Below are 12,824 nucleotides of genomic sequence, written 5' to 3'. Positions count from 1 at the left end.
CCCGCCCGCCCCGAGAGAGGAGGCGGCTCCGGCCTGGGAGCCGCCCCCTCTCGCCGCCGGAGAACAAACGGGATATTCAGCAGTGGCCTGTGGCTGCCAGAGCAACTCCTCAGGGGAAATTAAGCGGCGAAGCAGACTGCACCGTAATCGCCTCTAGAAAAGCGCCCCGGCTCCGCCTGCCGAGCACGCCCGGCTACCTGGGCTGCCCCGCGGCGGCGCGTGCGAGAGAGCGGGAGAGGGCTCGCCGGGGTGCGGGGCGCGCCGGGGCGGGAGTCCGGGCCGGTGCGGAGCGTGCGGTGCTCCGGGGTGCGCGCCGGCGTGGGGCGAGCCCCGAGCGTCTCCACCGGCCATGAGGGGCGCGGGCGCCTGGGCCCCGCTCTGCCTGCTGCTGGCCGCCGCCTTCCAGCCCTCGCGGCCGCAGCCCCCGGAGAGGTAACGCGACCCCCGCCCGCGCTCCCTCCCTTCCTCCCTCTCTTTCCCTCGCCCACGGCTTGGCTTTACCCACTCCGCTTCGGGGCGCCGGGGGACCCACGCGCCACCAGGACCCCGGGATGGCGCCCGTCCTCGGGGCTCCTTCCGGCGCCCCCCAGCTCCGCCCGCCCCACGGCCCCGCAGCTGGCCACCCACCACCTCTCCTCTCCCCGAAGGTTCAGGCGGGCGCTGGGAAGCACTGGGACCTAAATGTGTGGACTTTGCTTTACTCCTGTTTTTTTCCCCGGAGAGGCTTTGCCCAGAGACAGAAACCTGGGGGAAAACGCGAGCTGCCCGGCGCCCGGGGAGCGGCTCTTGGCAGGTTTAACTCTTCAACCTCTGAGCTGCCAGATGGCTCCAGGACCTGGGCCGGGAGACCCGCCCTATGGCCAACTTTGCCTTCTCCTTTTCAATGGGAGGTTCTGCCAATGGCCAACGATTTTCAAACAAAGAGAGAATTAGGCATCTCTCCAAATCCAGGAAATTAAAACTTTTTCATATTAACCAATTACTTGTCTGGCTTTAAAACCATGCACTTCACGGAGCCTAGCTCTCATCCTCTCTCCCTCTCTCTTTTTCTCTCTCTCTCTCTCCCTCTCTCTCACCCTCTCTCTCTCTCTCTCTCACTCCCCGCAGTTAAATTTTCCATTTACCATTTTCCTGTAAGATCTTACCACTTAACGTGGAGGACTTGATTGCATATGGATGGATGGATGGATGGATGGATAGATCTTATTATGGTGGAGACAGATGGCAGCTGGACTGAATGTTTTAGCAGGCTAGAATTTATTCTAAGAGCTAACAAGTATTTCAAATCCCGTATATGATGCAGGCAGCTAATTGTCAGTATTCACTTTATCCATATTAATAGACTGCACCTTTCTGAAATTGACATTAAATTGTTAGACAGTGTTTCAAATTTCTTTTCCTCTTTTATTTCCCCAGACCTGTTTTCACATGTGGCGGCATTCTTACTGGAGAGTCTGGCTTTATTGGCAGCGAAGGTTTTCCTGGAGTGTACCCTCCAAATAGCAAATGTACCTGGAAAATCACAGTAAGCATTTTTTAAAAGGGTATTCTCCAAAAGTGAATACTGGAAACAGTGGAAGAGCTGCTGCTTTTTTCCTCTGCTGTCAGAATTTGGGTTGGGGGCAAATGTCTGTAAGAGTGAAATGTTGGATTTACCTCTACTATTTGGGAGATTTTTAATAGAACTAGTGGTGCCCTGCATTAACAGTTAGAAAGTGCTCGAGATAATGCTTGGAGAGATAAATTCTTAAAGCAGATGTGTGTCTGAAAACCCAGTCTGACTCAGCTGAGTTTCATGGATTCAAAATTAAGGCTATCTTCAGGCAAAGGCCCATCATAAAGACTTCTAGAAGCTATTTGTTTCCTGTGCCTTTCATAAATGTCTCCCAGTGGCGGATAGAAGATCAAAGGTAGTACTCACCTCTGACTACTTTATAACCATTAGGGGGAAAAAAGGGGGAAAGAAAAAGAAAAAAACAATCCCACTTCATGTCTCTGACTTAAAACCACCACTAAAGGCAATCTAAGAATAGAGAATAACAATAACTTAGGGGAGAAAAAGCCTAAAAACAAAAACTAACAAAATGCCCAGGTTGGTTAGTAATGGCATAGATTATGCTGAGTCAAGATAAGAAATCAGATTTAGAGACAGCCGGCCTTAAAAAAATAAGTCCGGATTTAGTCAGCTAGAGTGAGTCATCTTTCCAAGTGAGCATAGTAGTGACTATTATCTTCTTCATTTTTTTTCAATTTTGGGAAGTTGTTTGGTAATTGAACACATTAGTTCACTGCTTCATTCAGTCAGATTGTACCACCCATGAATGAATGATTTTTAAAAGTAGGTACCTCTGGGCTTCCCTGGTGGTGCAGTGGCTGGGGGTCTGCCTGCTGATGCAGGGGACACGGGTTCGTGCCCCGGTCCGGGAGGATCCCACGTGCCGCGGAGTGGCTGGGCCCATGAGCCATGGCCGCTGAGCCTGCACGTCCGGAGCCTGTGCTCCTCAACAGGAGAGGCTGCAACAGTGAGAGGCCCACATACCGCAAAAAAAAAAAAAAGTAGGTACCTCTTATTGAGGACTCACTGGGTGCCAGGCACTGTGCCAAGTAGGTAACAAGCATAATCTCACTGAATCTTTGAAATCACTGTGAGGAAGTATTATTATCCCCATTTTATAGATGAGGAAGCTGAGGTCTAGAACAATGATATAAACTGACTTGATCAAGCATTGGGTAAGTCCAACTTTCTATGAAGTAAAGCCTATTTTGTAGTGAGGCCTTCCCACCAAGAAGGTCATTTGACAGGCAGATATGAGGGGGTCTCCTTCCTTAAATAAAAGTCAGCTCCTATATGCATTGATGCTCTCCTGTAAAATATCGGCGATCTAATGAAATGGTACAGATTTCATTATGTTATTGCAACACAGGGGGCCAGGAGAGAATGGTCATGAAAGATAGCTCTGCAATATTGATAGTAGCATAAATGTGAAATAAGGCTCCGAAACAAACATATAACTTGGTTTTTATGTTATAGTTGTGTTTCAGTTATGATTAAATGGCTGTAAGTTAAAAATGACCCAAGGAAATTAGTGACTGAGAGACACCATGGGCCTAGCAAGTAGACTCCATGGTTAGCCCTGTGTTTTGGGTCTTCGGGGCATTGTTAGTGTTGGAGGTGGGGAAGGGTGTCCAGTGAAAGTTGTCCTTGGTAAAGGAGGGGTGTGCCCTCGCAGAGGCCTGACTACCTTATTTTGTTTTATTTTATTTTATTTTATTTATTTATTTTTTTTGCGGTACGCGGGCCTCTCACTGTTGTGGCCTCTCCCGTTGCGGAGCACAGGCTCCGGACGCTCAGGCTCAGCGGCCATGGCTCACGGGCCCAGCCGCTCCGCGGCATGTGGGATCTTCCCGTACCGGGGCACGAACCCATGTTCCCTGTATCGGCAGGTGGACTCTCAATCACTGCGCCACCAGGGAAGCCCCTGACTACCTTATTTTTATGTGTGGGAAAGAGGAAGTATAATGGATGCTCCTTATGGATACAATGTAAAGGTGAGGCATGCTGGCTCTCATTCCATCACTCATAAGCCGTGTGATGGATTTATCTTTAAACCTCAGGACTGTTGTGAAGATAACATGAGATGGTATGTATAAAGCTCTTTAGCTGAGTGTCTGCGATATAAGAAGTGCTCACTAAACGTTAGCTACCACCGTTACCGTTGTTGCTGGTATTGACTCATCCTTTCTTCTGACTGGTAGGCAATATGGCAGATCACTGCCACCCCCTTAGTATATTGGCTAAGCTGGGCTTGGCATCAGCCTTAAAGCAGTTCAGACTTTGATGGAACAATAGACTTTGTTATGTGTATCTAGGAAGCACTTATTTCTGTGCTTGGGTTCTCCTGTAATCTTACTGGAGAGATTCCGTGTGCGTTAGGACTAGGTTGACTCCCAGTAACAGAGATCCAAAGTAACAATCGCTCAACCAGAAGCTTGGTTCTCTCCCGTGTAAAGGAATCTGGAGGTAGGCAATCCAAGATTGGTGTGGCAGCCTCAAATCATTAGGCACTCAGTATCCACTTAGATGTGTGCTCAAGTTCCAGCCATCAGGTTCATGGCTTAGCCAACAAAAAGGAAGAGAGGAAGGGCACAGATCCTCCCTTTAAGGACATTCTGCAGACTTACCTGCACCTTGCTGTTTACATTGCACTGGCTAGTTATTAGTTACATGGCCTCTTCTAGCTGCAGGGAAGCCCTGAAATGAAGTCTTCATGTCAGGAATCCATGTGCTCCGCTAAAACTCAAGAGTCTTCTTTTGAATAAAAGTCTTCTATCAACTTTGGAAAGAAGGGAAAACAAGCAAACAACAAGCAGTCTCTGTGACATATTTATTTGTGGTTTGCCCAGGCTGCCTGAACTAATGCTCAAAAGTTGAGTAGCAAATGCCAGCCTTTTTTGAAAAATATATATTTTTAGAAAGCATAGGTAATGCACAAGAAAGGACTGCACAATTTGCTTTTCTAGTGAAAAGCTTTATAGTTTTCACTCTTAGCCATTTGATTCTGTTTCAAGGGGCTGCCTCTTTTATGTTTGCATATGAGTAGCACCAAGAACTTCCAGAGGAGCCCAGCACATTCTTCTGGTTATAATTACAGCCTCAGCAGAATGTTCCCAAAGGCCTTGGATGCTCTCAAGATCTCAGTTTCAAAATATCTTCATTTCTTTGTATTTCACAAGGAAAAGCACTGAATCGTTGGGGAAAATATTCCCAGTTCTTCTTCATGGTCCTCTGGTGTGTCAGAGCAGAAGAAGGGAGCTCCCTAGCTTCTGTATATCCTTGGGTTGATAAAAGAAGGAGGACTGTGGTAGCACTAAAGCTTGTAGAAGCCGGTAGCCCTAAGGTCTGTCATTCATTCAGCAAATGTGTGTTAGGTCTTGGGTACTACTGGAGTTTTGGTGAACAAGGCAGCCAAGCTCCTTGCCCTCATGCAGCTAGCATCCTAGTTTGGAGAGACAGGCAGTTAATGTTTAAACAAACAAGTAAACAAGAAAATATTACATAGTGATAACTGAATTATAAAAATAAAATAGATACTACTTCATATCCATCAGGATGGCTATTATTAAAAAAAAACAGAAAATAATAAGTGTTGGCAAAGATGGGAAGACACTGGAACCCTTGTGCATTGCTGGTAGGAATGTAAAATGGTGCAGCTGCTGTGGAAAACAATAGGATACTTTCTCAAGGAATTAAACTTAGAATTACCATATTACCCAGAAATTCCACTTTGGCGTATATACCCAAAAGAAGTTAAAGCTGGGATTTGAACAGATATTTATACGTCCATATTCATGGCAGCATTATTCACAATAGCCAAAAGGTGGAAGCAACTCAAGTATCTATCTATAGATGAATGGACAAACACACTATGGTATACAAAGGAACATTACTCAGCTTTAAAAAGTAAGGAAATTCTGACACACGCCACAACATGAGTGGACCTTGAAGACATTATGCTAAGTGAAATAAGCCAGTCACCAAAGAACAAATATTGTGTGATTCGGCTTACATGAGGCACCTACAGTAATCAAAATCATAGAGATAGGAAGTAGAATGGTAGTTTCCACAGGCTGGGTGGGGGGAGAGGAATGAGAGTCAGTATTTAATGGATACAGAGTTTCAGTTGGGAAAGATGAGAAAGTTCTGGAGATGGATGATGGTGATTGTTGCACGACTTAACGCCACGGACCCATGCACTTCAAAATGGTGAAAATGGTACATTTTATGTTATGTATATTTTACCACAATAAAAAAATTTTTAAATAAAATAAAACAGAGCAGTGGAATATTAGATAATAACTGTATTCCAATTCCAAAAGGGCAAATCTGTAGAGACAGAAAGTAGATTAGTGGTTGCCTGGAGCAGGGGATAGGTATGGAGATGAACAGTTAATGGTCATGAGGGATCTCAAAGGTGGAAATGACCTATGGTGATGGTTGTACAACTTGGTATAGTTACTAAAAATTATTTAATTATGCTGTTAAAATGGGTGAGTTTTCTAATATGTTAAATATACCTCAAGAAATATGTAGGAAAAATCCAACAAACATAACATAGTGGTGGGATAGAAGTAGTTATGGATGAGGTGGTTGGGCATGGCCACTCTGAGGAGGTGACATTTGAGCTGAGGCCTGAGTGGTAAGGATCCAGCCATGTGAAAGTCTGGGGAAGAGCATTTTAGGCAGAGGGACCGGCGGGTGCAAAGGCCCTGAGGTACAGACAAGCTTGATTTGTCTGAAGAACAGCCAGGAGGTCACTGTGGCTGGAACAGCATGAGTAAGGGGGATGATAGGAGAAGTAAAAAGGGTGGGCAGGGCCCTGTAGGCCATGGTGAAGAGCTTGAATTTTATTTTGAGTAGGAAGCCACTGGAGAATCTTAAGCAAAGGACTGAGATGTTCTGATTTTAAAAGATCATTCTGGCTGCTGTGTGGAAGACGAATTTTAGGGCGTTGAGAGTGGAAACAAGGAGACCAATTAGGAAGCTGTGTGGCCTCCAGGAGAGAGAAGATGGTAGAGTGGACAAGAGGGATAACCAAGGAGATGAAGAAATGTGGACTCTTCTGCCTAAAACAGTTGTCTTAGCAGTTCTGAATGCAGCTAGGGTGGAGTGGCACCAGCCAAGAGGCCCAACGCACCAGGCTCTGGACCCTTGCTTGGCATCTGATCCAGACAGGGCTGTGCTCTGGTGTGGCCTCATCCAAGGCAGTCCATTTAAGGCTTTCTGGAAACCAGTGGATCCAGTCCATTTTCCAGCTCCTGCAGTCAGTAAACCAAGAATAGAATTCCCACTGGCTATTCAACATCATAGGGACGGAAGAGTCTCAGAGTAGCCCCCAAACTCAAGTTCCCGTAGCTAGAAAGATCCTGCTTCTCACCACTCATCTGCTTTGCAGTCCATTCTTCCAGACTGGAGATGTGTCCCAGAAAAGTGGCTTTCGCCACCAAATCCTCTTCATCAAACTCTATCTTATCAGTGGGGGTGTGGAGGTGGGAAAAGCCTAATGTTAACATCTGTATACTTTGAGAAAGGTGAAGGCTAGTGGTCACAAGCAAACTTTCTAGCCATTTGTATTGGACTTTCTGAGATGGAAGTACAGCTTGCAGAATGGAAATTTAGATTTGCCCTTAAATTATAGGACTTTAAAATTTTCCTTGCTATTTCTTGGACAGCTGCACTGTCTAAATATACTATCAACATTGGCTATTTAAATTTAAACTAATTAAAATTAAGTTAAAAATTAAAAATCCAGTTCCTCAGTCACCCTGGCCATATTTCAGATGCTCAATGGCCACATGTAGGTGGCAGCCACCATATTGGACAGTATATAATATGAATATTTCCATCATCACAAAAAGTTCCTTTGGACAGTGCTGTTCTAAAAAAATTTCGAGGTTAATTTTACTCATGTGAAGATATGTTGAGGACGCACGTGCTCCGTGCTGCTTAGTTGTACTTCTGCTTTGCAAACGAGGAAGCTGATGCTTGTTCTGTGTAGTGCTGAAGCTGTGACTGGAACTCAAGCCTCCTGACTCAACTATATCTTTCTGGCCACCAACTCTTGGTGACCTCAACTAGTCTTAGGTTTTACTAATTAATTTTGCTGAGTGTGTTCTAAAAGACGTATGGCTAGAGTTCAAATCAGAGAATTTGAAGGTTAAGAAATTGTTAAATATTTTGTTACTAATGATGGAGTTGAGGGTTTCTTAGTTTCTCATAAGAGTTGAGGTTCAGGACTGTAACCTAAGGGGCATCTGCATAAAATACCAAGTCTGCATACATGGGGGGTGGGTAGGACTTAAGTATGATTTGACAGCTAAGGGAAGTATAATTTTTGGAAAATGGTGGCTGGTCTTCTAAGCAGGCTTGGAAGGACAACATGACTGGGTTGAGGCAAAAGTCACCCAAAGTGACTGAAGGATGAGAACTAGTAACTGTGCCTGTACCAAGCCCGGCAACAAGAAATGAAACTCCAAGTATTGACATACCACCACCTGGACCGCTCTATCACAGTGGTCCCCCTGCTGGGTACATGTGCCCAAAGGGGCAAGACTGTGCAGAAGACAGTAAGAGGCCTCTGAGATCCCTAAAACAAGTCAGGGAGAGTGGACCAGTGTCAAATAGAGCACAGCCGGTGGGATGTGGCTCACTGCTACACTGGCAAGGCACATTTTACCAAGAGCCCACCAAGCACGGCTGTAGGTGCTGGAGACACGCAGATGAATCCCTGGGAGATGTGAGCATGGGAGGCTGCCTGGGATGACACATTCCCCAGGCTCTGGGTGGGAAGGGAAGGAAATAAAACCCAACAGGCACCTTTCCTTCTTGGGTCCACCAGCACAAAGATCACCATTCTATTAACGGTTTCCTTATAAATTCAGTGCAAACTTGGCAAGTCACCCAATCCTTCGGTTCCTTGATCTTTTCATCGATAACTTGTTCATTTTATAATCCCAGTAGAATTAGAGATTCATATTGATAATTTGACACAATTTAAAAAAAAAAGAAAAGAGGCTTTAGTAGCAAAATAATACCTTGTGAAAGCAACTCTATTCAGAGTTTGACTTGGGCTGCATATGGTATGGCAAGCTAAGTGGAACCAGCTGAAACTTGGTTTATAGCAACTATGCAAATTAGAGGAAACTTGAAGCCTAGAACATTCTGGGAACTCTCCTCGAATAGGTATGTAGGAATTGTTATGAAGTTAACACTAAATATTGCATCTGAATTGCTGTTGTTATCTAACAAAAACAGCAGTTGGTATGCAGATGTCAGTGAAAATGATTTTGTTCTTAGATTTAAAGGTGGGCATAATTTACAAAACAGTTTTTAAAAATGAGATTATTCATGTATGTGGTCTTATTGTTATAAAACTTTATCAAAATTACAAGGTATTTGTTTATGATTTATATCTCTTTTTTATTTCCCAAAAAAGTTTGAAGGTACTGAAATTAGAGAGCAGATTATTGAAGGTTTCAGTTATTATTCTGAGCAGAAATCTGGCTTGGGAAAAAACCAAAAAACATTTGAGCAGTTTAAAATTTGGTGTTTCCTTTAACTCTGAAGTAAATAATGTGGGCCGATCAGAAAGTCACAGACTTATGCCAGAAATGGAAGGAGAATTATAGCAATGAATAGAGTCAGTCCTATTTAAGCCAAAAGTATATGGCAAATTTTTCCTTATTTAGCTAATTCATGCAGAGGAAAAAGGCATAAATTGTCATATGTAGAAGATCTTCAGATTCCCCAGGTAATACATGTACTGTCATTTTGATAACTACCTTTTTTTTTTCCACGCAACTGGAATTAAATATACCGGTTAGGGCTTCCCTGGTGGCGCAGTGGTTGAGAGTCCACCTGCCGATGCAGGGGACGCGGGTTCGTGCCCCGGTCTGGGAAGATCCCACATGCCGCGGAGCGGCTGGGCCCGTGAGCCATGGCCGCTGAGCCTGCGCGTCCGGAGCCTGTGCTCCGCAACGGGAGAGGCCACAACAGTCAGAGGCCCGTGTACGGCAAAAAAAAAAAAAGAAAAAAAATATATATATACTGGTTATTATACAGGTCGCAGATCTAAAATAATAACATATGGTACTTCATCTGCATCCAATTCTGTGATGTCAGTGGATACATGTTAGTATGTCCATTTCACAAATGGCAAAAGTGAGGTCTAAAGAACTTGTATCTTGCCTAATATCCCTGCAAATGGTTTGAAAAGACTAGCACATTTTCTGACTCGGTGACACAAATGCACTATTATGCACTTATTTAACAAATAGCTCAATGCTTATTGAGCGTCCGCTATGTACTGAGCATTGGGCTGGGCCCCAGGGGTAAAAAGTCAAGGCGTAGTTTCTATGCTTACGGAGTTTATAATCTGGTAGGGAGTAGTTAGATAAGAAAATCAGTAGCAATTATGTTGTGTAAATAATTATGCTACTCACTGTAAGTAGTTTTAAGTATCGATAATGTGGAATAAGGCTTATTGACATTTTAAAAATTATTGCAGTTCTTAGATTATTTAAATGAAAACAATTATTACCTCATGCAAAGAGTAAAAGATGTTATGACCCACTTTACATCTCTGCTGCTCTAAGACTTGAGAAATTGTTATATGTCCTTTGTTTGACAGCACAGAGCTGTTTTACAACACATGCCTTGATATTTCCAAATACACCTAATAAATAATTGTGTAAAGGCATTCCTTACCATGGGGTGATTTTGTTACTTATGTGTGTTAAAGTCATCATACTGAATCCATCCTCCAAAAGCCTGATTAAGTTTAAATGGCATTCACATTTACTTTAGAGAAATGATAGATTGAAAATGTGATTGGGATTTACAACTTCCTACTAACCTTCATATGGCTTCATGAAAAGCAAGTCAGCAGTGGTGGGGCATGGAATTGCATGAAAATTGAAACATATACTGATGTTCTATTTAGATTGGTGCTAGGTATATAATTTGAGAAAACAAATAGTGAATTTAGACAGGAACTCAACATTTAAGTCGCTTAATCATACCTAAGGGTATGGCAAGGGGTTCTAAAATTACTATAACTGTTATTTGCCTGGCATAACCACAGCAGGACAGATAGCGGAATGGAATTTTGGCCTTAAACACATATTTCCTGGCTTTAAAATACATGTAGGATTTAGAATTATATAGAGATTTAAATTCCAGTCAACTATGGGGTTTGTTTTAATGTACCTATACATTTGTTGGACTAGGCTTCGTTACTTCAGCTGCCTGAATAGTAATTTAACCCAGTGCTTGACTTATTATTCGTATCTAATTCCTTAGTAAAGATGAGTGCAATTAACAGAGAATGTCTGCATACCCAAACTTGAGCACTATATGAATGCGAAAAGAGCACTATAGCTACATGTTTTCTGATTTTAATTAGGAGAGAATAATTCAGAAACTTTGTGATTCTTATGACACTTAAACTGTCCCAGTTAGGTTTCAATTGATAAAATACTGGAAGCATTAAAGCATTTTCCATGCTGCCTTCAGTCCTTCTGAGAAGCAGGGGGAATATAAATCCTAAATAAATAAGCAAGTAGGTGACATTTTCCCACTGGGGCCTCAGCCCAATTTTTTTTAATTTGTTTAGTTTCCTGCTTGCTTTTAAGGGCTTCTGTTGCCTGTTTTGTTTTGGTTTTCTTTGCTGTCTCACATGGAAATCAAATATGTTTTTATTGATTGAAAATATGATGTTTTATTAATGTGCTTATTTGTACCGCTTGTATTTTTAGGGCTGGTTGAAGGCAGATGCCTTAGAAAGGGCTTAATGAGTAGAGAAGAAAATGAGAGACCATGAAAATGAAGTCCTCTTTGGGTATTTCTTTTTTTCTGAAAGAGGTTCTCTTTAATAATATATTAATGACAAAAAGTCATTTTTCCTGAAACATCACTATAGTAATAGAGCACAAAGATAACACATTTAAAACCCCTCTATTAAAGAGCTGTATAATGAGAAAGCATTTAACAGAGGTAAAACACCCAGAAATGGTTTTAAAGGTTGTATTATTAAAAAGACTGATGGAATTAGTTTCACACTCCTATCCCAGAGTTCAATTTATGATATGAAATTACAGGCAAATTTGAATTGTTCCATAAAATTTGCAGATTCCTTGCAATCTATCAGGTATTGACAGAAAAAAAAAGAAAAAGAGAGTGGTTTCATTGCTTGGTTGCTCTATGCTGGAGACCAGAGAAGCATTTACAGGGCTCCTAATTCTAAGGCTTTCTCTCTGTTTTTTTTTTTTTTTTTCACATTGTCCTGCTTTTAGAGTTTGGAAAGTGTTCCCGTGGTTAGCTGCTGCACAGTTAAGTTTTATCTGTATGGATCATTATTCCTTGATCCTATGAAAAACGTAATCACCCCTGCGCATTATAATTTAGCAGCTTTATTGGCAATGGCGCTTTGGGGGTACTCTTGAATTTCTTACTCTAGGGACTTGGGAGAATAGAAGTGTTTTCTTCAGATATATTATAAGAGTCAAGGTGGCAAGTCTCTGTAAAACCAATATAAATATCTAAAAATAAATGGAACAACCACAGAGACGTGGGGAGTTGCAATTAAAGCTGCACAAGCCCTGCCACTAAATATCACCTCTCTTTCACCACCTCGGCCCCAAGACACTCCTGGACATGACATATAATAAAATAGTGTTTCCCAAAGTGCAGAGGGAGGGAGAGACCTTTTAGTCACAGATGGGCTGTTCTGTGGACCAAGCTGATAAGAAGCCCAGGGAAGCCAGTGGAGAGTTGATTTCTGCATACTGCTCCTAGAAGTGAATTGATAGTGTTACGGACTAGGGTTCTTGACCTTCCTTAATCGATAGAAATTGATAAGAGGCCAGACAAGAAATTCAGGCCGTGCTTTATTGGGGCCCCTGCTGCAGCAGCGGGGGGAGTGAAAACAAGTAACAGTTTCCCTTGCTCATTTCTGGGGAAGGACAGCAAGCTGGTTCCTTATATGGGGTGAGGATAAGGGTGTGTCCAGGGGTCGGGCTGGAGGTGTGGCTTAGGTGGCTTGCCCACCCTTTTGGTGGAGTTGAGTGCAGGTGACATGCACATTACCCCTGTTTTTGCTCCGGGCTCTTCAGAAGTAGCAGTTGGGTCTTTTTTGGGGGGAGGCTCTTCAGAAGTGGCAGTTGGGTTTTTGATCTCTTTGTATCTTGTTGTCCATAATTTGCCCCACCTGGGCATGCATGCAGTTATTTTTAGCCCCTTATAGTTTCTTTATATTTTTTTTGCTTGA

At 43.0% G+C, this 12,824-nt stretch overlaps 1 protein-coding gene across 1 annotated transcript in view; it reads left to right on the top strand.

Annotated features, from left to right (window-relative positions):
• Positions 1–349: 349 nt before the first annotated feature.
• Positions 350–12,824, top strand: part of PCOLCE2 (procollagen C-endopeptidase enhancer 2) — a gene marked incomplete at its 5' end in the record, with an annotated part of 67,470 nt that continues 54,995 nt past the window's right edge. The window contains 2 exons of the mRNA XM_079705083.1: positions 350–432; positions 1,417–1,525. Coding sequence (XP_079561209.1) covers positions 350–432; positions 1,417–1,525 — 192 coding nt within the window. The remainder of the gene's footprint in view (positions 433–1,416; positions 1,526–12,824) is intronic.

Source organism: Hyperoodon ampullatus, assembly GCF_949752795.1.
Source record: "Hyperoodon ampullatus genome assembly, chromosome: 5".
In the NCBI taxonomy this organism is placed as follows: Eukaryota; Metazoa; Chordata; class Mammalia; order Artiodactyla; family Ziphiidae; genus Hyperoodon; species Hyperoodon ampullatus.
Note: the sequence above shows the minus strand (reverse complement) of the source record. Positions and strands in the feature narration are given on the sequence as shown.